The 27,080-nt window shown below is 42.5% G+C and overlaps 1 protein-coding gene across 1 annotated transcript in view; it reads left to right on the forward strand.

The window, feature by feature from the left end:
* The window catches only part of dnah1 (dynein, axonemal, heavy chain 1), a 532,475-nt gene that overhangs the window by 230,731 nt on the left and 274,664 nt on the right, over positions 1–27,080 (forward strand). Inside the window, 5 exon segments of the mRNA XM_078543835.1 lie at positions 1,183–1,371; positions 10,898–11,003; positions 16,309–16,422; positions 22,282–22,431; positions 24,484–24,570. Of these exon segments, the coding sequence (XP_078399961.1) occupies positions 1,183–1,371; positions 10,898–11,003; positions 16,309–16,422; positions 22,282–22,431; positions 24,484–24,570 (646 nt within the window).

Below are 27,080 nucleotides of genomic sequence, written 5' to 3' on the forward strand. Positions count from 1 at the left end.
TAACACTGAGAGACCAGAGATCCTCTCACTAACCTACTTTAAATTATTCGCCCTCTCTGATCTGCTGTCATATTCATTTCCCTTAACTGTGCTATGCTGAGAAATTCAATTTAGTAATTTTAAAAAACAAATTAGAATGAGGAAAGACTGACTCAGTCTATACCCCTCTTTGCCTTTCTGTCCCTCTTTGCCTTTCTATTTGGGGATGATTTTAACCCTGCCTGTGTGATGGAAACTACCTGAATAAAGCTTTCCTCTAACTTTCAATAAAAAATTCCTAAACTGGCAGAAGATAAAGAAAATTGGTTCATCATTTCAACAGATAAACGCTGGAACATTAGGTACAATATATCTGTTTAAATGGCACAATCTTCATTTAGCTAGAAAATTTCACTGAACAACGCTGAACAAAAATATCAAGTCCAGGCTTTTTTGGAACGACTGAGACCTTCAGTTCAAAATGTTAATGGAAGGGTTAAAGGACACAAAATACAACTTAGCTGGGAATTTTTAATCATATATTTTTTATTTTTTGAATTTTGTGTAAATATTCACTTTGGACAGTACAAATTTATGTTAATTGAGAAAAATGAACATTTATTTATGATTTTTATGAAGATTGACAAGTGGCCTTTTTCTATATACCTGTGTCCCTCTACAGCTCATCCATGGGGGAGGGTGGGAAATTAACTGGCTCCTATATTGAGCTGGAAGCAGGTTGGCTCTGAGGGGAAAGTGCCGATCCCAAGAAGGGCCTTTAACAACCTGACAGCATTCTTGGATTTTTGTGTGGGTCTGAGAACTTTAAGCAACCTTTCACTGATCCCTCTTGAGGATCGCTGTTCAGGCTTCTGTCTGCCTGGGTATGACTAGGCAGTGTGTTTATGACATTTGCTCCATCCACTACTACCTGAATTTCATAATCCACTTCCTGCAGCTGGTGTAGAAACTCAGTTTGCATATTTAAGAAATCTAGCACCTATTTCAGGTGGCACCCTGGATGGCTAAATGTCAATGAAGACCAGCATTTCAAATAACTCATCCCAGATAAGACTTAGATGTAAAACAGAATATGATTTTCATTCACTAGTCAACTTTTGACTTCACAAAATAATCATTTAGAGCTTTTTTTTTTTGCTGTATTATTATAATGGAGTTTGAAACATTTCTTCCTGTTTCTAGGTGCTACCTCACATTAACTGGTGCTTTGCACCTTAAATTTGGTGGTGCACCTGCTGGACCTGCTGGCACAGGAAAAACTGAAACTACCAAAGACTTGGGTAAAGCCCTTGCAATACAGACTGTCGTTTTCAACTGCTCTGACCAGCTGGACTTCTTAGCAATGGGCAAATTTCTTAAAGGTTTGGCCAGGTATGAGATGAAAAGCATTCGTGGTGCAGGATACTGGTGTTCCCATGGAAGCTAGATGGATTTTAATGTCAATAAATGTATTGTTTATCCTCCTTGGAATGTATCACTGAAAGTTTCCAGTTAGCACAACACAATTTATTTTATATAGCACCTTTAATGTAATAAAATATCCTAAGGTGCTTGACAGGAACATTATAAACAAAGTCTGAGACCAAGCCACATAAGGAGATGTTAGGTCAAGTGACCAAAAGTTTGGTCAAAGTGGTGGGTTTTTTGTATTATCACTGCTGATCACCATGTTGTGTTCTGGTGCCATCGTTGTGGTGTCTCTATTATGAAATCTTGAAACTTATATGTTTAAACATGAACCAAAAATTGTTAATCTTTAACTATGTACAGATCCCAGGTAACTGCCATGCATGGTGCTGCTGCATGCAGGTAGTGCTTCTAGAGTGTTCTCTCTAGACTATTCTCTCAATCTATTACCATGTAACTCTATGCATCATACTGCAGGCGGTGCTTTTCTCAGTCCCACGTAAACCCTTGCTCTGCCAAGCACCTTTACATTACAATGGCATGCAGGCACATAACGACATCATACAACAGGTTTTAAGGAGTGTCTTAAAGGAGGAGAGTGAGGTAGAGAGGCAGAGAGGTGTAGGGAGAGAATTCCAGAACTTAGATCCTAGACAATTGAAGATGTGGCCATGAATGATTAAAATTGTGGATGCTAAAGAGGCCAAAATTAGAGGAGCACACATATCTTGGAGGATTGTGGGGTTGAAGGAGATAACTGACCTGGGGAGGACCGAGATCACAGAAGGATTGGGAAACAAAAGTGCGAATTTTAAAATCAAGACACTGCTTGACCAGGAGCCAAAGTAGGTCAGTGAGAACAGGCGTGATAGGGAAACGTCACTTGGTGTGAGTTAAGACACAGGCAGAAGAGTTTTGGATGACCCCAAGTTTATGAGGATAGAATGTGAGAGATGAATCAAGAGTGCATTGGAATAGTTGAGTCTGAGGAGGTAACAAAGGCATAAATGAGGGTTTCAGAAGCAGCTGAGACTGGTGCAAAGTCAAACATTGTTACGGAGGTGAAAGAGTCAAATTATCATAATAAAACTAATCAGATATCAGGATCCATCTCAGGAGGTCTTGTCCTTCAATTTAAAAGGTTATTCTAACATCATATAGAATATTATTGAGGCCACATTTGAAATATGTTAGTTTTTGGACCCTAGAACTTTGGTACTTCAGAAAATATTCAAGACAGTTTTCTAGATTAGTATGTCAAGGAGCCAACTAGGAAACATGCTACTTTAGATTTACTAGCATGATGAGACAAGGTTAATTTAAAAACCTTGTAGTAAAGGAGCTTCTGGGGAAAAGTGATCATAATACAATGACATTTTGTGTCGAATTTGAGAGGGATTAGTTAAGCCTGAAACTAGGATCTTAAATCTGAACAATGCAAACTACATAGGTATGGGGAACAAGTCGGTTAAGTTAGATTTGGAAACTATATTAAAAGATAGGACAATAGACAAACGATAGCAAACATTTAAAGAATTAATTAATAATTCACAATGACTATACTTTCCCTGCAGGAAAAATTATTCAAACATGGTTTATAAGGGAAGTTAAAGATAGTATTAAACCAAAGGAAGAGGCTTATCATGCTGCCAGAAAGAGTAGTAGGCCTGATTAGGACGATTTTAAAATTCACCAAAGGATGTTCAAGGAATTGATAAAGAAAGAGAAAATAGGATATAAGAGTGAACTAAGTAGAGACATAGGGCAGAATCTTCTATTTCTATTTCTATTTCTATTTCTACGGGAAAGTTGGCGTGATTCCCGCTGGACAGCAGGATGGCTGAACATGCATGATCTTCCGCTGTTCAGCTCATTAATTATGCACCCGCGAGGAGCTCAGCAAATCTTGTGGTGGGGCGGGCAAGATGTTCCAGCCCCGCAGTTAACTTATGGGGTTGAAGTCCTGGCTTCATATTTAAAGGGCTTCTGGTCAGCCATTCAGTCAATGCAGGCCAGGAGCCCTGCATTACTCCTCCTTGCAGCCACAGCTCGTACTGGAGAAGCTGGCAGATGTAAGCAACGACATCCCAGGACATACGAAGGCGCCTCTGGCATTGCCTTTCACTCATTTCTAGACAAGAGCACTGCTGGCGATACATCCATGGTCGGGCCAATGCTCACCGTTGCTGTGGACCATGCTCACTAGCAGCTTGACCTTCCAGAGGCCTCACTGCTTTTTGCTGCTTAGGCCCTTTGCTCCTCCTGGCCCTGTGCCAACCTGTGATAGGCCCTCCTTTTCCTCATCTGGATGAGAGCCATTATCAAAGTGGGGTTGCCTGCAGCCTGCATCAACGACACCACAGTGGATCTGTGAACAAATTGAAGTGATACATTTAATGAGCAAGCCTTTTATAGGTTTCCCTACATCTCAAAGCCAGAAGGCCAGTGCTAAGCCCTTCACCCGGCCTCTGTCTAGACATGGCACCCCACCCCACCCCTTCTAGGTGAAGCATATCATGGAAGACCAGAGATGGGTGTTCCTCCCATTCATAATGACTGTGCATGGAAACATTGCTCTTTGACCAGAGAGCAGGAAGCTTCCCACTGACACTATTCCGCTTGCCTCCACTACCCTCAAGATTTTATACAGAGACCATTACCTTGGCAGCATAGAAAGATTAACAACATGATCCCTTGTCAGCCATGCCATTCACCTGGGAGAATGGAGGTTTGGAGTCATGAGTCGGCTGTCTTCCACCAACTGTGACCCATGGGGGCATCCAACTCCGCCCCTCCCTTCATCCCTGCCTCTCACTGCAGCAGATGGCAAGTGGCACAGAATGAACAGCAGCTCCACACCTGGCTGGGAACAAGGAACAATGTTATGAGACTCATGAGTCAGGAACAAGCCTGCTGCCATATAGGCTTCAGCATAGAGAAAAGAACACACCTGAGCACGATTGACATCCAGCTGCCTCATGATTATTAGGGTGTCCCTTCAGTCAGGCACTTGTGCTGACCTGGAACTTCACTCACCCAAAAAGACCCTCCTCCCACTTTGAGGGATCTCACTGACTGACTAACTGCATGGTCAAGGTCAGATTTAGAAAATGGTGCATATCACTTTCCAGACTCAGTCCACCACCTTCTATCCTTCCCCTGTCACCCACCAACTTCCCCCCCATCACCTTTGACCCAACCAGTATCACCATTCCTCTCCCCTCTGTCATCCTTGTTACCCTGTTACCCTGGATCCTTTCACAATCCACCCCAACATGCCTTTCCTCCCCTCAGAGCTGACACGCATTACCATCCCCATGCCCACCCTGACCCTACCTGTCACCCCCTGTGAGCATCCCCGCCCTCGCACCCCCCCGGGACCTTCACCTACCAAACTTTCATCCTGGACCTGTCACCCTATCGCATCCCACTCCCCCCTCTGATTGTGACTGTTCCATCCTATCACCAGAACCCTGAGTTCACTCCACAGGACATCATCGACACCACCAACCCCACCCCCTTCCCCTTCCCCAGACCGCCTTACCCCCACCATTCCAGGCACTCTACCCCCCCCAATTCCCTGCTTAGCCTGCCTCCCGCATCCAGCCTTGGCGCAGATTTTGCTAGCAGCATTCGATAGGAATGAAGTTATGCGAGATTTCCAAGAAGGAGAAATCAGCATCTACTGACCTCAAAGTCATGGAAGAGGTGAAGCTCACCAGGTGCATGCCAGTTATGTGCTCTTGTAAAACTGGATGTTCTAAATTCTCACTGGCAGGGAACTTAATTTGGAGGGTGAACTTAATTCCAGTGAGGTGGTCTTTTAATGAGCATGCTAATGTACGCAAATGGGGAAACTTGACCCGCCATTAACCTGCCTTGAAAGCTGGGAGAACAAATTTCACACAGTTTATCCTGCAATTGGGAAACAGATTTTTCGCCTCCTGCCAAATTAAATGCTCCTGCCAAATTAAATACCTGTGCCTGGCATGATTCCAGCTGCTGGCTGGAATGGAAGATTCCACCAGAAACAACAGATTACAGAAACTTCTATAGATATGAGAAAGGAAGAGATTAGCTTAAATAAATGTGGGTCCCTTCGAGACAGAGACAGCAGAAATTCTAGTGAGGCAGAGACTTTTTTTAAGCATATCTTCACACTTTTATTTCTTTGGGGAAAAGCGGGGAGGTGGCTGAAGGATTCCCAGGCTGATTATCAGCCCATTGAACCACATCATGAATGCTCTTTCCATGGGCCAACAAGCCCTGGTGTGGGACTTAAACCTTGAGCTCCTGGCCCAGAAGTAGTGAATCTACCACTGTGCCACAAGACCTCCATCCAGAGACATTAAAAAAGTACTTTGTATGTCTTCATGGTAGAAGACACAAAAAAACAGCCTGGAAGTACTGGGGGACCAAGGGTCTACTGAGGATGATAAACTTAAGGAAATTAGTATTAGTAGGAAATTAGTATTAGTATTAGCAGAAAAGACGGTTGATGAACAATGGCAGACATTTAAGAAAATTGTTCATAACTCACTTCAAAGATGTATCCCAGTGAGGAAGAAGGATTCTAAGAAGGTGATAAACCATGGTTAACCAAGAAAGCTAAAGATAGTATCAAATTAGGTAGTATCTAATTGAGGTATATAAGATGCTAAAGTGGATAGACAAAGTAGACGTGGAGCGGATGTTTCCCCTTCTGGGGCATTCTAGAACGAGAGGCCATAGTTTTAGGCTAAGGGGTGGTAGATTTAAATCAGAGATGAGGAGGAATTACTTTTCTCAAAGGGTCGTGAATCTGTGGAATTCATTACTTCAGAGTGCAGTGGATACTGGGACACTGAATAGATCTAAGGAGGAGATAGAGAGATTTTTAATTAGTAACGGGCTGAAAGGTTATGGGGAGAGGGCGGGAAATTGGAGTTGAGGCCGAAATGAGATCAGCCATGATCGTAATGAATGGCGGGGCAGGCTCGAGGGGCTGAATTGCCTATTCCTGCTCCTAGTTCTTATGTTCTTATGTTCTAAATCGAAAGAAAAAAACATACAATGTAGCAAAGATTAGTGGTAAGCCTGAGGATTGGGAAAGTTTTAAAAACCAACAAATGATGACAAAAAAAATAAAGAGAGAGAAAATAAACTTTGAGGGTAAACTAGCAAGCAATATAAAAATGGACAGTAAGAGCTTCTTTAAATGTATAAAAAGGAAGAGAGAGGTCAAAGTGAGCATAGGCCCCTTGGAGAATGAGGCTGGGTAAATAATAATAGGGAACCAGGAAATGGCAGAGGGGTTGAATAAATACTTTGGTAGAAGACACAAATAGTATTCCAAAAATACTAAATAGTCTAGGGGCAAAAGGTGGGGAGCAGAAATAAATACAATAACTATCACTAGAGAAAAAGGACTAGGGAAACTAATGGAGCTAAAAGCCAATAAGTCCCCTGGACCTGATGGGTTGCATCCTAGGATATTAAAGGAAGTAGCTACAGAGATAGTGGATAGAGAATCCTTAGATTCTGGAAAAGTCCCAGAGAATTGGAAAAGTGCCTTAATCAAAAAGGGAGGGAGACAAAAAACAGGTAACTCTAGGCCAGTTAGCTTAACATCCATCATTGGGAAAATGTTAGGATCTATTATAAAGGATGTAATAGCAGAGCATTTAGAAATTCATAATATAATTGAGCAGAGTCAGCGTGGCTTCATGAAGGGGAAATCACGCCTGACAAATCTATTAAAATTCTTTGAGGAGGTAACAAGCAGGATAGATAAAGGGGAACCAATAGATGTAATATATTTGGATTTCCAAAAGGCATTTGATAAGGTACTGTACATTAAGCTACTTAATAAGATAAGAGCTCATGGTGTTGTGGGTAGTATGTTAGCATGGATAGAGGATTGGCTAATTAATAGACGACAGAGAGTTGGGATAAGGGGGGCATTTCCAGGATGGCAACCTATAACTAGTGGAGTGCCACAGGATCAGTTCTGGGGCCACAATTATTTACAATATATATTAATGATTTGGACGAGGGAAGTGAAGGTACTATCGCCAAGTTTGCGGATGACACAAAATTAGGTGGGAAGACAAGTGGTGAGGATGACACAAAGGAGTCCACAGAGGGATATGGACAGGTTAAGTGTGTGGGAAAAAAACTTGGCAGATGGAATATAATGTGGGAAAATGTGATGTTATGCACTTTGGCAGGAAGAATAGAGGAGCTGAATATTATTTAAATGGAGAAAGACTGCAGAAAGCTGCAGCACAGAGGGATTTGGGGGTCCTCGTGCATGAATCCCAAAAAATTAACATACAAGTTCAGCAAGAATGCAAATGAAATGTTGGCCTTTATTTCAGAGGGAATGGAGTATAAAAATAGGGAAGTCTTGAATATACTTATAGAATTCTACTTCACAGAATTTTCTCCCCGTCAGGTGGGCCGGTCGGGAGCGGGTGCGGGCAGGCATCGAGCGGATCGCTGCCCACGATCGGCTGCGCGCCACCATTTTACATGGGTGGGCCAATTAAGGCCCACCCAGCGTGATGCGTGTCTGGAAGCACTCAGCGTTACCTGTGCAGGTGGGAGGAGGAGGGAGAGCCAGGGCCTGTGCTCTTTCGCACATGCGCACGAAAGAGTGCAGAAATCTCCCTGAGGCACGGAGCTGCCTCAGGGAGATTAACTTCAGTTTTAAACTTGGAAAAAAATGTTTTTTTTAATTATTCAGACATGTCTCCTTATGTGATAGTGTTGCATGAGCTGGTACATGTTTATGAATTTTCATAAAATTTTTAACCTTCATGAAAGCTCATCCTACCCATGGATGAGCTTTCATTAAAAATGCGAAGGCTGCCTGGGCTCTTCACCTGCCCACCAACATTAAGGTTGGACGGGCAGCTTTCTCAATTGAATTAATTGTTTTATTAATGGCCTTAACAGGCCTTTGACAGTTCGGCTGGTGCGCACCCGCCGAATGGAAGATCAGAATGACGCACAGTGACATCGGGACGCATGCCTGACGTCACTGTGTGTCATTTTACGCGTCGGCGTGCAGGGCCAACCACCACACGCCAAACAGAAGATTCTGGCCCTAGAATACTGTGAACAGTTTTGGTCCCCTTACCAAAAGAAAGGTATACTGACATTGGAGGCAGTCCAGAGAAGGTTCACTAGGTTGATCCCAGGTATGGAGGGATTTTCTTATGAGGAGAGGTTGAGTAGGTTGGGCCTGCACTCATTGGAGTTTAGAAGAATGAGAGGCGACCTTATTGAAACATATAAGATTCTTAGGGGCTTGACAGGGTAGATGCTGAGAGGTTGTTTCCCCTTGTGGGAGAGTCTAGGACCAGAGGGCATAATCTCAGAGTAAGGGGCCGCCCATTTAAGACAGAGATGAGGAGGAATTTCTTCTCTCAGAGGGTAGTGAATCTGTGGAATTCTTTACCGCAGAGGGGTGTAGAGGCTGGGTCGTTAAGTATATTCAAGACTGAGATAGACAGATTTTTAATCAGTAAGGGAATCAAGGGGTTATGGGGAAAAGGCAGGAAAGTGGAGTTGAGGATTATCAGATCAGTCGTGACCTCATTGAATGGTGGAGCAAACTCGATGGGCCGAGTAGCCTACTTCTGCTCCTACATCTTATGGTCTTAGAGTAAAGAAATATTACTGGAGAAATTAATGTGACTTATAAGTGACAAATCTCCTGGACCTGATGGCCTACACCTGGGAGGTGGCTACTGAGATAGGGATACATTGGTTTTAATCTTCCAAATTTTCTGTATTCTAGAATAGTCCCTGTGGATCGGAAGATAGGAAACTTAACTGTGCTATTCAAGAAAGGAGAGGGAGGTAATTAGCCTAACATCGGTAGTGGAAAAATGCTGGAATCTGTTGCTAATTATGTGCGAACGGGGCACTTAGGAATTCATAAAATGACTGAGCAGAATCAACCTATATATATGAAAGGGAAATCGTATTTGCCAAATCTTTTAGAGTTTTCTGAGGTTGGAACTAGCAGGGTGGATAAGGGGTAATCATTGGATGTAGCGTATTTGATTTCCAAAAAACATTTGATGAGGTACCACACGAGAATTTACTATAGAAAATTAGGGCTCATATGATTGGGGTAATGTATCAGCATGGATTGAGGATTATCAGGCAGAAAGCAGAGTTTCGGAATAAATGGATGAATTTTGGGTTGACAGGCTGCAACTAGTTGATTACTGCATGGATGAGTTCTTCAGGAGCCTCAACTACACCAAAATTATTTAGATTTTATATCAATGACTTAGATGAAAGGACAAGTGTAATACATGTAAGTATGCTGATGATACAAAGTTAGGTGGAAAAGTAAGCTGTGAGGAGGATGCAAAGAGGCTACAAAAGGATTTGAACAGGTGAGTGAGCAGGAACATGACAGATGGAATATAATGTAGGGAAATGTGAAGCGATCCACTTTGATAGGAAAAATAAAAAGCAGAATATTTTTGAATGACAAAAGACTGGGAAATGTTGGTTTTCAGGGGCACCTGGTTGTCCTGCACGAATCACAGAAAGTTACAGAAGGCAATTAGGAAAGCAAATAGTATGTTAACCTGTATTACAAAGATATTGGAATATTAAAGAATTGTCATTGTATTGGACCTTGGTGAGACCACACCTGGAGAACTGTGTAAAGTTTTGGTCTCATTACCTCAAGAGGGATATAATGGCCTCAGAGTGCAATGGAGGTACACAAGACTAATCCCTGGGATGGCAAGATTGTCTTATGAGGAGAGATTGAGGAGATTTGGCCAGTATTCTCTAGAGTTTAGAAGAATGGGAGGTGATCCCAGTGAAACATACAAAATTCTTACAAGGCTTCACAGGGTAAACGCAAGAAGGGTAATTCCCTGGCTGGGGTTCTAGAATCACAGGACACAGTCTCAGCATAAGGGGTAGGCATTTAGGACTGGGATGAGGAGGAATTTCTTCACTCATAGGATGGTAAATCTTTAGGTCCACCTGAGAGGGGTGACAGAACTTCAGTTTAATATCACACGCAAAAGACACTACCTCCAACTATGCAACACTCCTTCAGTATTGCACACTGGAATGTCAGCCTAAATTTTGTGCTCAAGTCTCTGGGGTGGCCCACAACCTTCTGACTTAAACGCAAGTGTGCTACCAACTGAGCTATTGCTGATACCTTTTGTTTTCTGCCATATACTTGTTTCGGTGTTTCAATCAGTTTTAACTCCATGCTTATCCATTTATCTCTAATTCAGCCACTCACTATCTATAGAATTGCATCCACCTGTTTGCATTTACAACACATAAATCTCTATCACTAATTACATCTCCCTCTTTGGATATGTCTGAATGTGAAACCTCATACTGTATTGCCTACATCTCAACCATCCTTCATCCTTTGCATTCTAGTTTGCCAATTTACTACATTCCTAACAAATAGGTATCTTTTAGCTAATAGTTTCTTGTGGTGTCTTTCCAGTTCAGGAGCCTGGGCTTGCTTTGATGAATTTAATCGGATAGACATTGAAGTTTTGTCAGTGGTGGCACAACAGATCACAACAATTCAGAAAGCCCAGCAACAAAGGGTGAGTATCATTCTATACTTGTGCTAACTTCAACTTGTGACAGAAAAAAATTGAAAAAGTTGAGTATTTAAAAAAAAATTATTTGTTATGAATGTTATTGGCAAGCTATTTAATAACATACGAACATACATACGAACATACAAACATACAAATTAGGAGCAGGAGTAGGCCATTTGACCCTTCAAGCCTGCACCTCCATTCAATAAGATCATGGCTGATCTAATTTTAACCCCAGCTCCATATTCCTGCCTTCCCTGATAACCTTTCACCCCCTTGCTTATCAAGAATCTGTGTACCTCTGCATTAAAAAATTGAAAGATTCTGCCTCCACCGCCTTTGAGGAAGAGAGTTCCAAAGACTCATGGCCCTCTGAGAGAAAGAATTTCTCCTCATCTCTGTCTTAAATGGGCAACCCCTTATTTTTAAACAGCGACGTCTAGTTCTAGATTCTCCCACAAGAGGAAACATCCTTTCCACATCCACCCTGTCAAGTTCCCTCAGGATCTTACATGTTTGAAACATGTTGCCTTTTACACTTCTAAACTCCAGCGGATACAAGTCTGGGGTCGGTGTTAGGACCTTTGCTCTGCCAAATATACATTAATGAACTAGACCTTGCATGAATATCTCCTAAAACTTTAACTGCTACCATGGGTGATGCAATGGGTTTTCTAATTCGAGACAGATTCATATAAAATTTTTTGATGAAACAAATGCCCCATGTAACAACTTTAACAAATAATGGTTACCACAATCTAATAGCATCAGTGATAGACACTTTCACTTTGCCTAAATTGTGGGTTTGACTCCCAACAATGCCTGGTATATAAATCTTAAATGATAGCTAATATAAACAGCACACAGGCTTGAATAAGTACTAGTAAATATGTAATTATCCTCCAGACTAACTTCAAATGGCGTCCTAAAGGAGATGTGATTAATCTGGCTGAGAGTGATAACTACACTTTATATTCACCTAATTCATCATTAAAAGATTTGAATTACTTTCCTGCAACTTGTTTGGTCTTTTAACAGAAGCCCACATGCGCAGTTTGCCGTGTCCTGAATTAGCCCATTCTGCTAATGGGCCAACATCCCACTTTCTGGAAACTGCCCCCACTGTAGAGAAGCTCCAGATCTTCAGGATAGATTTTAAGTCAGAGTGGGTTTCCGGTAGAATCACAGACAGCTTTCTTCTAGTCATGTGCTCTGCCTTATTTTTTATCTTTTTAAGCAGATGTTTTTCTCCTTAGGGGAACAAAGAACATTCAGGGGATATTTGATTGAGGTGTACAAGAGTATGAAAGTCAGGGAAAACTCTTCACATTGGCTAATGGTACAAGGACTAGGTGACACAGATTTAAGGTCTTGGGCAAGAGATGGAGGGAGAATGTGAGGATTGAGGAAAGTGAGGCCCTCTGAACAAGGCAATTAGGGAGGGCAATAAATACTGGCCCAACCAGTGACACCCACATCCCATGAACGAATTTTAAAAACTTTTTTGCGTAGCGCGTGGTATTGACCTGAAACTCATTGTTCACAAGGATGGTGGAAGCGGAAACAGTCATATGGGGAGCACGACGAGCAAACCCTGTTGGGGTTGCTTGCAGGCTCACGGGGGTTCGCTCATTCAAAGGAACAGTATTTGGTCGAGGGACCCGGCATCAGGAAGGGGGAAGCCCGCTGAGAACCATCCCCCTGTCCTTGCTGCCTGCCCACCCCCTACCTTACCCTCCGCCTCACCCCCTCTCCTGCCATCTCTGGCTTGGGATCTAGCTCTGATTGGCCAGCAGCTCTCAGCAGGCAGACCTTCTGCCACCTAGAGCAGATCCCAAGAGAAGGCCCGACACTGGCCTGACTAGTGCCTGAGTGGAACAATGAGCCTTCTTGAAAAGAGGCAACATGAGGCTCCCACCAGCTCTCCAGCCAGCGACCGAGCTCCCCGTTGCCTCCACAAGATTCCACCCATCGAGGGGAGATGAAGGAAAATTTTTTTTACTCAAAGTTGTCACGATTTGGAATGTTCTACATGAAAAGGTGGTGGAAGGGAGTTGGACAGGTACTTAAGTATAAGGAATTTACAGGATAATGGGCAAAAAGTAGGGATGTGGGACTAAGTACGACTGCTTATTAAAAGAGATTGCAGAAGGACGCTGGGCTGAATGCCCTTCTTCTATGCTATAAGTTTCTATGATTCTATGAGAATTTCTCATCAAGCGAAAGGGTGAGCCTGAAGTCCCAGGCAGTGCAACAACCTCTGAGGTTGGCCTTCATTATCTTCTCAGGTCAACCAGAAAAGCCTAATGAATGTGGCCTTTTTAACCTCTTTCCTGAAAGCAAGTAAAAATAAACTGTCCAAGGCCAGGCCCTGGTTTTTAGACTTGCAGCCAAAGACCAGAGGTCAGTTCCCAGTTACTGCTCCACACTAGGCCAGAGTTCCTGAAGCTGCTGTGGTGTTTGGGACATAGATTAGCATCTGTGGTTGATGAGGAAAAGAAATGAAAAATAGAGCAGAATAAAAACTAGTCCAGAAGAAGTAAAAGCTTTGAGGAAATCAAATCATAGAGCAAATGTGGAAGAATTATGCAGAAAAATATTGAGATCAGATGGAGGGAAAGGGGGGCTGAGTTCAGAGAGGATGAAGAAGGCTTGCAGTGGAGGAACAAAGCTTTTTTTAAATTCATTCATGGGATGTGGGCTTCGCTGGCTAGGCCAGCATTTATTGCCCATTCCTAGTTGCCCTTGAGAAGGTGGTGGTGAGCTGCCTTCTTGAACCGCTGCAGTCCATGTGGTGTAAGTACACCAAATGCTGTTAGGAAGGGAGTTCCAGGATTTTGACCCAGCAACAGTGAAGAAACGGCAATATATTACCAAGTCAGGATGGTGAGTGTTCCCATCTTTCTGCTGTCCTTGTCCTTCTAGATGGTAGAGGTCATGGAGTTGGAAGGTGCTGTCTAAGGAACCTTGGTGAGTTCCTGCAGTGCATCTTGTAGATGATATACACTGTTGCTACTGTGCGTTGGTGGTGGAGAGAGTGAATGTTTGTGGATGTGATACCAATCAAGTGGGTTGCTATGTCCTGGATGGTATCAAGCTTCTTGAGTGTTGTGGGAGCTACACTCATCCAGGCAAGTGGGGAGTATTCCTGACTTGTGCCTTGTAGATGGCGGACAGGCTTTGGGGAGTCAAGAGGTGCACTATTTGCACCTCTTGTGCACTCATTGCACTATTCCTAGCCTCTGATCTGCTCTTGTAGCCACAGTATTTAATGGCTAGTCCAGTTCAGTTTCTGGTCAATGGTAACCCCCAGGATGTTGATAGTGGGGGATTCAGTGATGGTAATGCCATTGAACATCATGGGGCGATGATTGGATTCTCTCTTGTTGGAGATGGTCATTGCCTGACACTTGTATGGTGCGAATGTTACTTGCCATTTGTCAGCTCAAGCTTGGATATTGTTCAGGTCTTGCTGCATTTGGATATGGACTGCTTCAGTATCCGAGGAGTTGCGAATGGTGCTGAACATTGTGCAATCATCAGCAAACATCCCCACTTCTGACCTTATGTTGGAAGGAAGGTCATTGATGAAGCAGCTCAAGATGGTTGGGCTGAGAACACTACCTTTGAGGAACACCTGCAGTGATGTCCTGGAGCTGAGATGACTGACCTCCAACAACTACAACTGGAAACCAGCAAGGGAGGCAAAATGGGCTTTTACTTTATTCCACTGTCAGTTTGGGAGTATTTTATGGGTAATACATCAAATTTATGTGTAGATCTTTTGTGTTTCTAGGGATGCAAAGAGACCTGGGTGTATACAAATCTTTGAAGGTGGCAGGACATGTTGAGAAGGCTGTTAAAAAAGCATCTGGGACTCTTGTCTTTATCAATAGAGAAATAGAGTACAAGAGCAAGAAAGTTGTGCTTAATCTTTATTTAAAAAAATGGTTAGGCCTCAGCTGGAGTATAAATTCTGGCAGGAAGGATGTAAAGTTCTCGGCAAAGATGCAAAGAAGGTTTACTAGAATAATAAGGGGGATGAGGGACTTCAGTTATGTGGAGAAACTGTAGAAGCTGGGGCTGTTGTCCTTGGAGCAGAGAATGTTAAGAGAAGATTTATTAGAGGTGTTCAAAATGATGATTGGTTTTGATAGAGTAAATAAGGAGAAACTGTTTCCAGCTTTGGACGCCTCTCAATGACTTGAACCTGAGCCCGCTTGTCCTGAAGTCATGGCCCAGCTTGAAGTAGCATTCTGGAAAGCCATTTCATATTGCATTGAATTTTTCAGTCACTTCAGTAACTGGAGGAACAAAATACCTCTATATTTTTCTAATATATTTGATGAAATAGAACGGCAAATGGAACTTGACAATTCATTCTACCTGTGCTCTACTGATTGCCTGTAAATTGAATCCGCAGCATATCAGAAAAGCTGATATTTCACAGTGAGGTGTTGATTTAGTCATAGAGGAGCCTGTAATAGTTTGGCTAGCTTATTCATAGGTAGAGCTGACACTATAGGCTGGATTTTCAATCCGAGGTAGGGCACCCAATGGCTGGATCATTTCCGGGTCCTGAGCCCGCAACATACCAGTATCAGTGACGCAACCCAATTTTCAAAGGGAAAGGCCCTAATTGAAGTGAGTGCAGCACCCACGGGTGCAGGGAGGGGGCAGGGACTAGTTCTGGAGTGCATTTTCAAAGACAAACGGCAGCCATTACTGAATTTGCCAATGCTTGGAGCAATGGCAGGAGAGCAGAGTACTTAATCCGGTCTGCTCAAGTGATGGCAACTTGGTATCACTGCATGGTCATCTCTGTTTGACTATACTTTTTTAGAAAAGATTTTTCATCAGCAGCTACAATCAGTAATGGCTCCCTGCTGTGCTCCCGACAGCTGTGTACTAACGTGTTCCAGACCATTTGCTCTTCCCATCATTAACTTTGAAAAGTTGATTCTGTCCCTCTCCAGCCTGCTAACAATCTCATCAGCAAGCTTAACTGCAAGTTAATTGGAGGCTTGCGGGTTGCCAGCTCTCCCTCCCCTCCCTTTTCTAGTGTGTTGCAGAGACATTGGAAGACTGACAAGGCACTGAATGCCCTAATTTCAGAGCATGCCGATGGGTGATTAAAAATTCAGCCTTATACCTCACATATGATGCATGTACCAGTGTCAGTTTTGTTTCTGCAATAACAATAAGTTGTGTTGTCTATATAATGATTGCAATCACAAAATGACTGCAAAAGATGCTCACAGCCTTGTCAATCCAGTAAAGTGTCTCACTGCTGTGATTGTTTTTGCAGGTCGATCGTTTCATGTTTGAAGGGGTTGAGATCACACTGATACCATCTTGTGCTGTCTTCATTACCATGAACCCTGGCTATGCTGGTCGCACAGAGTTACCTGACAATCTTAAAGTAGGCAAAGTTTTAATTATAAGCATATCCCAGGTTAGAATGTTTGCATGCCTCCTGTAATACATGAAACAGAATGCAACATAGCAATGATGGAACAAAGTGGTAGGATGAGTTGAAATAAGGTGAGAGGAGGCTCATGTGGAGAATGAATGCTAGCATAGGCCTGTTGAGTCAAAATGGCCTGTTTCTATGGTGTAAATTCTATGTAATTCAGTGGAACACTGCCAACTGGGAGACATTTCCTATTTTATGTGGGCCTCAAACAAAAGTAGAATATATACTGTATGAACAGAAGACACAAAGTTAAGGTAACTGGTACAAAAATGACACAAGAAAAAAAAATTACACAATTGAGTTATGATCTGGAATACACTGCCTGAAAGGATATTGGAAGCAGATTTAGTAGTAACTTTCAAAAGGGAATTAGATAAATACATGAAGAAATTTTGCAGGGCTATTGGGAAGAACAGAGGAGTGGAACTAATCAGCTAACTATTCAGAAAACGGAGACACTATGTACCACATAACCTTCTTCTGTACTGTATCACTCTATTGTTCCATGATGCTTCTTTATAGATGTGTCTAATAATTATAATATTGCACTTTGAACAGAAATGGAATATAGTTATAGCATGTGTACATGTTTATTTACTGCTACACTTCTAAAAAATGGAATATATAAAGTATATGGATACGGGTCAGTTTAACTCTGTGCCTCTAACAGATATAGACCGTTTATCAATATATACACATATCTGTGTAATGTTGCACTGCTAACAGAAATTGAACATTTACAGTATCTGTACACATCTACATAACACTGTCTCTTAAATGGAATTGAAATATGTACAGTATTGATACTGAATTTTGTATAAAACACTGACATATGCAGAAATCCTATATCCACTAAATATAAAGAAATAAGCCTAGAAATGACCGATGTTAGCAAACCAACACTTGATGCACGTTGTACAACATTTCTTTGTCTGCTAGTTCAGTAGGGTATTAGCTTATCTAAAATAAACAGGTTATGCCTATGTTAAGATAGCCAGGACATGTCATATTAACATGTTAAACATATGTCCCAACATTGCCAGCTTTGATTTGTGGGCTATATTGTTTTGGAATAACATTGGTCATTCATTTCACCAATAGTTGGGCTGTTCAAGTTCAACATTTGTTACTTATGAGGGACATTGGTATGTCTAATATAATGGGCTGAAATCTATTAGAACTAGTTCATTCTTATATAATAGTGCAACGAGGCAGAGACACTGAGGAATTGTAAGTGAACAATCTTACTGCAGAATTAATAGCGATTGATTTCTGTTTATTTCCAATGTACTTTAGTATTTTCATTATTAAAATGATACATGAAGAACTGATGTCACATAGCATGGGAATTTTAAAGCTACCAATTCCTCCTGTCTGACATACCTTGATTAAAAATCTATTATTTCTTTTAATATGCTTCTCATAAAAATTAAATGGTGTAGTACCACTACTCTAAATGATTTATGATTATATGGAATTTACATCAAAGATACAGGCCAAGCTAATCTCTGCAATGGTTTATGCTGCACAGAGTCTCCTCCCACTCTATAATTATCATTCCCTAACCTGTCCCATATCCCTCTAATCCTTTCTTCCTTATCTATACATTGAACCTCCCTTTAAGTGCATCAATGCTATGTGCTCAATTACTCCATGTGGGAGTGAATTCCACATTCTCACCACTCTTTTGTAAATAATTTATTTATAAATTATTTATTTGATCGACTGATGGCTAACTTATATTTACGCTTCGTGTTCTGGACTCACCCAGAAATGGAAACAGTTTCTCCACCTTCACCATATTGAACCCCTTCATAATTTTAAAGACTCCAATCATGTCTCCTCTTGGTCTTTTTTCCAGGGAAAAGAGCCCTGTCCAGTTTAATCTTCCCTGATACTTGCATCCTTGCAATTCTGGTAACATCCTTGTAAATCCTTTCCATGCTTTCTCCAGTGTTTCAATATCCATTTTGTCATATGAAGACCAAAACTGCATACACTATTCCAACTGTGGTCTAATCATGATTCAACATAGATTTAATATTCTTTCCCTATTTTGATATTCTATTCTTCTAGAAATGAAGCCTGGTATTTTACAATATATGTGGCTTCAACAAGTTAAGTTGCTAATTTTAGCAATTTATGTATCTGGATTCCTAGATCTCTTTTTTCATCTACCCTATTTAGTTTCTTACCGTTGTTGTGGAGTATCTAAAGACACTTGACACAGAATCAGCTGTAAGCAAATCAAGCAGCAGTTTAGCAGTTTATTCAATACAAGTACGCATACAGAAGAATGCTCACTCAGGATGCTATAAGAGGCCACTCAAAGATACACAGTTTCCGTCAGTTATTTATACCATCTTTGTGATACCTCATAATTAACCCATAGTGCTCTTACCTTGTATGTCTAGTTCAGTACATCCGCAATTACAGATGAGTTTACAAAATAACCATGGAATGATCTGACCTTTAGCCCACAGTTTATTACAAAATGCGAACTTTGGTTATCTATCCTATTTACTGCTTTGCCTAGTCATCTGCATATCATAGCCTGTCCCTGAGGTCAGGCAATCAGTTATCACAGTGTAACTCATGGATCATTTGTCAACTTATTCTATCCTGACCCAAAGGTCACAGTCCTTAGCTTATCACGGATTAACTTATCACGGATTAGCCCATAGGCTAGTCATCAGCTTCCTGGCCTGACCAAAAGGTCAGATTCCCTACTACATCCACTCTAGTCTTTTTTTTACTGCAAACACTTTTAAAACTTAAACCAGCAATCTAATCAAGCTTGGGTGATCCCATGATACACCACTTCAGTCCCCCTTTTTAACCCTTGACTTCTAACCCCTAAAATGGCAGATGGCCAACTAACACTAAACAATCCCATGTTTCTCACTCCAGGAAGGCAGTTAGATTCTCATGGTTGTATTTTCCTAAACTACATCTAGCATGCTCTGTTTCTCTACAGGCTTGTGTAGTACTTTGGTTACTACTCTAGTAATGGCTTGGTGCCCCACTCGGTACAACATTCAATCATAAATCCGATAGCAATTAGCAGTTGCGCTACCACCAGTACATGGGAGGTCATCCTGATCCAAGGGTGAATGTTCACCTTAATATCCCAGTCTCAAATCACCTGCCCCCATGGTGCATCCTCCAGTTTGGATTTCACATCTTTGTTTGACTTCATGTTGGGGACGCCCCACCAGCGACCCGGCATGCTTCCTGGGAATGCATAATAAATGAGACGGGAATGGGACAATATGGCACAAAAACCCACCATTGCGAACGGCGGATAAACGTCCTTTTTCCTGCCCACTACCGCACTTAGTGCAAATCTGGGACGATTCTGCCCAATATATTAGCATGGATTAATGATTAGTTAACAGGCAGAAAACAGAGAATAGGAATAAACTGGTCATTCTCGCATTGGCAGGCTGTGACTAGTGGGATATCGCAGGGACCAGTACTTGGGCCTCAACTGTTCGCAGTATATATCAATGTTTTGGATATGGGGACCAAATGTAATATTTTCAAGTTCCCGGATGACACAAAGCTAGGTGGGAATGTGTGTTGTGAGGAAGATGTAAAGCGGCTTCAAGGGGATTAGGACAGACTTAGTGGGCAAGAACATGGCAGATGGAATATAATGTGGAAAACTTTGAGGACATGCAGGTGCAGCAAGCAATTAGGAAGGCTAATGGTATGTTAGCCTTTATTGCAAGAGGATTTGAATGCAGGAGTAGCGAAGTCTTGCTTCAATTGTATAGAACCTTGGTTAGACCATACCTGGATTGCTGTGTGCAGTTTTGGTCCCCTTACCTTAGAAAGGATATAATTGCCATAGAGGGAGTGCAACGAAGATTCACCAGACTTGTTTCCAGGACTGTCCTATGAAGAGAGATTGGGGAAACTGGGCCTGTATTCTCTAAGGTTTTGAAGAATGAGAGGTGATCTCATTGAGCCCAACAAAATACTTAAAAGGATAGACAGGGTAGATGCAGGTAAGATGTTTCCCCTGGTTGGGGAGTCTAGAACCAGGGGACACAATTTCAAAATAAGGGAGAAGCCATTTAGGATGGAAATGAGGAGAAATTCTTTTACTCGGCGCATTGTGAATCTTTGGAATTCTCTACCCCAGAGGGCTGTGGAAGCTCAGTCATTGAACATGTTTAAAGTAGAGATTGACAAATCTTTAAATACCAGTGACATAAAGGTATGGGGACATGATATGGGGATAGTGTGGAAAAGGGCTCTGAAGTGGATGATCAGCCATGATTATATTGAATAGCAGAACTGGCTCATTGGGCTGAATGGCCTACTCCTGCTCCTATGTTGCTACGTTTTGGAATCAGTAAGCCATAGTATGGGGAGTCAGTGGTGTTTGGCAAGGACGGTAGTAATGGATTTAGTGTGAGTCAGGTAGTTGATGGTGAATGGTAGAGTTTTAAATGAATTGTTTAAGTAGGATAGAGATTAGGTGTCTGTTGTAATGACTTGGAGAAGCTGAGCTTGAAGGTAATAAGTCATGAATGATAGTTTATGGTAAGGGATGAGGTAGGGATGGAGCTAGGCATCTGGTTGAAATAGGAGATCTTGGTGATAGGTAGAATTTTGAGTGTGTAGCCCAACTTAGCATCAAATGGGAATGCAAGTTGCGCATTGTTGGACTCAGCCTAAGCAAACAGCTACGAATGAGATGAGCTGTGTTACAGCTTCAGGAAATGTCCTAGACCATGCATCATTTTATCATTGTAAAGGCTTCAAAGTTAATCCCCAACAATGAGCAGGAGAGGGACAGGGGATGGAGAGGTTAAAAATTAAAGCTTGGGGAACACCTCCCCAGGCCTCTGCGTGTGCGCCTCTTGCCAATGGTGAGTTCTGTCCGTGCCGTGCATGTACATCTTGGAAATGTAGAATAGTTCATTATCAAATTTAAATCAGTCTCCAATAATGCAGTTGGAAGCCTAATTTAAATTTAACAGCTACTGGCTAGGTTTCCCAGAGCTCAAGAAAACCTGACAGCAAAATGGGAGCTGCTGCATCCAGCAAGTTATTGATTTTTAGAGTTCTCCAGTTGGGCCAGGAACAAGGTTGTTCCCTTTAGCCCCTCAGGGAAACCTATGACACCCCTTCCGCCTATCACAGTTTCTCCTTGTTGACATTAGCAGTGACCACACCCTCCAGCCCCTATCAAGCCTGCTGTCCTCCATTACCCTCCCTTGATAGCCACCAAGTTCAGATCCCAAGCTCCAGTGTCTGCCTCCTTCCCCAGTTATCTGGTTCCAACATCAGCTCCCCACCAACCCATGACCTCTCTCCAACTCCCCCTTGACTGCCTGACTCTGAACCCACCTCCTGCCCCCCCACAGCAAGCTCTGGCGTCTCCCTCCTGATTTCCAGGCACCAGTACAGTGTACACGTAGCCCAGCCTCTCTCAATAGCCAGGGATCGCCCCCAGTGGTTCCCAGCTGGGGATTCCTGCTGCAGACCTTATCTCCTGGCAGCCACCCTGTCAATGTGTTCACTGCCAGGCAGTCCATGCATGACCTCCCTCTCTCTGGGATTTACGGATTCTAACCCCCACTACCCCAATCCCCCATGTAATTCCCACCTCCTCATAAGTATTGGGGCCAATATGTCAATTGGAATTTCTTTTCAAGAACAGCACATGCCTACAAGTCAAAATCACCGTCTTACTGATAGAATTAACTCTGTATTCCAATGCTCTTGCTCTGTCATTTGGAGTGTATTTGAAATGTTTTGTTGGAAGTTAATGAGTTTCCTGTTGTTTAGGCTTTGTTTAGGCCTGTAGCCATGATGGTCCCTGACTACGCCATGATTGCTGAGATTTCACTGTATTCCTTTGGGTTTAGCAATGCCAAAGTCCTTGCAAAGAAAATCACCACAACTTTCAAACTATCCTCTGAGCAACTCAGTTCGCAGGTAAGTTAATGGATTAAAAGTAACAATATTACCGTTACAATTCAGTAACTAAGCACATCTCTGTATTGGACTGAGTTGGGGAATATATTGGATATGAAGAGAAGTTATGTTTTTGGTTTCCTAAACAAATGTTGAGCAACAAGACAAAGTGACATGAAAGGTATCCAAATGTGTCATTAGGCCATCTGCATTTGAGGCCATCATAACAAAAGAAATGGAAAGAAATTTGGAGCCTCTAGCATTACTATCCAAAGCTCTGGAATACAACATGCATTTAAAAGTGTATGTTGCTGCAGCAACTCATATTCCTTGTGGGGTGGGGTGTGTAATTAGCTGGACTGCTGGTGTGGGTCAAATTGGTACCAACACCTTAGGGTTTGATCCCCGTTCTGACTGGGGTGGATTCAGAACCTGCCTCCTCATCCCAACAATGGTGGAGATCATGGCGCTGTGGGTCGGGCCTGCCTTTGGGCAGAAAACAGAAGAAGAGGATAATAAAAGTGTAGCTCAACTCCTCTTCCTTATAAATTACCCTTCTCTTGTAAACAATGACAACATGTCCTGTGGGCTGGCCTGCACCTCCAAGATGACCAGTGGCTACAGCGGCTTGGCAGCAGACGCCAATGCTGAAAACAACAACTTACAATGACACTTGGTAGCTTTATATGCAGCACTTGTGGCAGAACCTGCCTCTCAGGCAAGGATTGGCCTTCACAGCCATTAGTGAAGATGTGCCATATGAAGGCATGCCAGGTGAAATGGATTTCTTTGCTGCGTGTCCATCATGCTTCATAGATGGAAGGATGTTGGAACTGTAAACAATGCCCTTTCGTTACAAGACACATCTGCTGCATTTAAAACAAAAGTCACGATACTCTAGGAGCAACCAGTTCTTCACTAGCTGCCGGGATGCAATATTCTGGCTCCTCACCCTGTGGCTTTCCATCATGTAGTGCATCATGCTGCCTGTCCTGAAAACAGCACAAATATATTAAATGGCTACTTCTATTGTCATATGAAGTTGGTTTAACAGGGTGTAAGCACTCACAATGTCCAAGGGACAGCCAAGACAGCATTATTCGCTCCTGGTCTCCTACTTGATTCCTCCCCACATTAAGCAGCTGACAGCAGAGAGAAATTTAATCTGTATCCTCCCACCATCTCAGCAGAACCCTCCTGTTTAAAGCACTCTTCAATTCATGATGTTTCCTGCATATTTTATTGAACACACCCTTTAATCTGTGCAAGAAAAATCGAAAGTTCTGGAAATGTCAGCAGTCAGGCAGTATATGTAGAAGGAGAAACAGAGTTAATGGGCTGGTTTGTACGCTCCCTCGCAGGCAGATTTGAAGGTGGGGTTAACAAGTAGAATCCAGTGGGTGGCCTTCCTGCTGTCTCCCCGCCCACACCTGACCTGTCTGAAATTTTAAAGGGGTGGGGTAGGTGTCTGACAGCTACTTGCCTTTGGGCTTCCTGCCAACTAATGGCCGCTTAAGAGCTTCAATCCACCACTGTCAGCATTTTATCCATGGCAGGGGAGGGCCACGCCATGTGGGAGGCATGGCAGGTTTAGATGTGCCAGCTGGTGTCAGGCATGGGAGGCAACTCCTTTGTGGGTCCACTGAGACTATCAGAGGCACTCCTCACCAAAGGTCAGTCACCCCTTAACCCTCCTCCCTGGCCTCTTAAAGCCAGCCCCAGCACACCTCTCAACCCCTTCAGTAAGAACCCAGAGTACTTACCTGGGCTCCTTGGTGTGGTGGGACTGCCTGCAATTCCAGCCATTGCCAGTTCTTCACTGGCATTGGTGGGGCTACAGAGCTGTTGTTTAATTCACCTGCATTATGTGTCACTGTCTATTAACTTCAGGGATTATGGTGGGAATGATTTCAAAAGTTCCGATTGAGCATAAGGTAATGCATAATATTTTTGAGGAATTCAAAGAATATCATGGCAAATACTGCACCAGCAATGTTCCACTACCATCATGCACATCAAGCTTAGTGATCAACAAAGACTTATACTGATTATTAATTGGTGTCTCCGCTACAGGATCATTATGACTTTGGAATGAGAGCTGTAAAAACTGTGATCTCAGCCGCAGGAAACCTGAAGAGGGAAAATCCCAATATGGATGAGGTACTGACACTAATGAAGCAATTTTCTGGTCATAGGATGATTTAGTACTTCACCAGTATTAATCCTTAGAATTATTAATATTTAGAAATATAAGTAGAATAATAGGTAGTGGAATATGTTGTGCAGAATAATGGACTGTCAGAGAGTATTTCATGTTGAATTGTCACGGTGTATTGAATTAGCTAGGACCACACTGTACATAGAGTAACAGATAGCTGGGAGTATATTGAATGTAATGGAAAATATTGTATGTAAAATAATAAAGGCAAGAGTTGTACTGAATTTAGAAGAGCGAATTGCAAATAGGATAATAGTTAGCAAGGGTATATTGAATATAACAGAGAGTGAATTGCATATGGAAAACAGATAGTTCTTGAATATAATGAAGAGTTTATGGAATTTAAATTAATAGGTAGCCAGAGTAGATTACTTCTTTAGAATAATAGATCAGCAGAATATATTGCATATAAAGAATAATAGATAGCTGGAAGGTTATTGAAAAATAAACAAAAAACTAAAAGTATATTGAACATGGAAAAGTAGGGATGGATTGCATGTAGAATAATGTATTTTCATTGGTTCAATTGGTAGTACTCCTACCTCTGAGTCAGAAGATTGTGCATTCAAGCCTCTACAGAATCTAGACTTGCACTTCAGTGTAATATAGGGGGAGTTGGCCATTTACTCTATTGGATGTGTTTGATTTACTGTGTGACCCCCTTCAGAACATCTGATCTGAGGAAGATTCAGGCACAAGGCCTACTGCCAGTTTCTTGGGGTAGCATTGAAAATGGGCTTCTGTTGGCATGAGCAGAGGTAATTGAGTAAGAGGAAGGGGACTGAGAAATCTGCATCAGGACTAAGTTGGGCTTGCTACCATTAATTGTTGATACTATTGGCAATTACATTATTAAGGTTTAATGGCAATTACATTGTTAAACAGGTGATGGGTATTTGTGCACCTATAAATGGGGATAGCTGGGACACTGGTGGGGTTGTCTGTCTCTGCAAGGAAAGACTCTTTGTCTTAGTTTTGATTTCACCAACTGGCTTGGATCTGTATAACATTAATAACGTCTCAATGGAAGCCCTGGAAATCTAGGAGCAATGTAAAGGAAGCAGAGACCTGACAGAATGAATCTCCTCTCCATTTCCTTCTTAATAGAGATGGGAAATGAGTGTTCTGCAAGCAATTGGGGGGAAAAACATAGCAAGACAATAGCCTTGATTTTCAACCGCTGTTGGGGGCACAAGCTGGAGCAGGCATGCTTTGAAAATAGCATTTCTGAATGTCATGTCTGTGTCCCAATGTCTCCAGGATGTGCTGCTATTTTCGAAGGGAGGGTGGGGAGGGGGGTATGAAAACCGGAAATCTGCTCGCCTCCAAATAACTACTTTTAAGCTTCTTGAGGAGTTTGTTAACAGGCTAGAGAGGGCCAGAAGGCGATTTTAAATGATAGATCGCCAAACCTGAATAATTTGGTGCACATTAGTGCACAGCTGTGAGGTGTAATTCTTTTTCTAAGGGAGGATTTTTTTGGAAGTTAATGTTATTGTCTCAGCTTGGGTGCAGTACTTCTTCACTGGTCATTTGGCCTCTTCTCTGTGCCGTTAGGGTGACGGTCCTCTGATGTTCTGTCTCCTCTATTCAGCATGGCAACAGCAAGCGCGGTCGGGGCTGCCGTCAACCTTTAAGGAATGTGCTCGGCAGTCAGTTCCTGCTTTCTGGCAGTGTTTAACACTAATAATTGGGTTCTGAGCTTGCTACCAGCCCAATTAGGTCATATACATATGAAAATAGTGTTATGTGAGCAACGCAGACACAGTTCAGGGTTGGGATCCGGAAATTATTCACCTGCATTTCCTGACCCTGGATTGAAAATTCCGGCCACTATGTCTGAAAAGCATATGTAGCTATTACCACACTAGTTAGTTACTTCTAAGAGCTGACTCCCAGAATAGGGTGGCATTTCTCTGCTTGTATGCTAATGCTAATGATGACTTAGTTTTGGTCTTTTTACCCCTGCAATTTTATGCACCTCTGTGCCCATCAAGGAGACAGATATTTACTTGCAGATTTGTAGCAAGTGGGGCAACTTTTAGCAGTCGGGAGCTTTGGCATTGGAATGCAGTGGAGTCAACATCGGGTTGTGAGGGGTTTGGCATCAAATCACTGGGATGGAGGCACATCATGGTAAGTTAGCTTCAGGAACCAAGGTAAACACTTCTGCTCTTGCCCCATGAGTAATGATAGAAAAGTACTGACCTGCTGAATTTGACAGTTCTCGCCTTGTTTTAGCTGCCGGATTTTCCGTGCCCAGGGAAGTGCGCCTGCAGCCGTCAAATCCAAGTGGCTCCTAAATTTACTGCAACTCACCAAGGCCCCTTCGACAGCACTTTACAAACACGGAGCCTCTACCACTTGGAATGAAAGGACAGCAGATGCATGAGAACACCACCGCCTGCAAGTTCTTCTCCAAGCCACACACCATCCTGACTTGGAATTATAT

The sequence above is a fragment of the Cetorhinus maximus genome, chromosome 6 (assembly GCF_964194155.1).
Source record: "Cetorhinus maximus chromosome 6, sCetMax3.hap1.1, whole genome shotgun sequence".
In the NCBI taxonomy this organism is placed as follows: domain Eukaryota; kingdom Metazoa; phylum Chordata; class Chondrichthyes; order Lamniformes; family Cetorhinidae; genus Cetorhinus; species Cetorhinus maximus.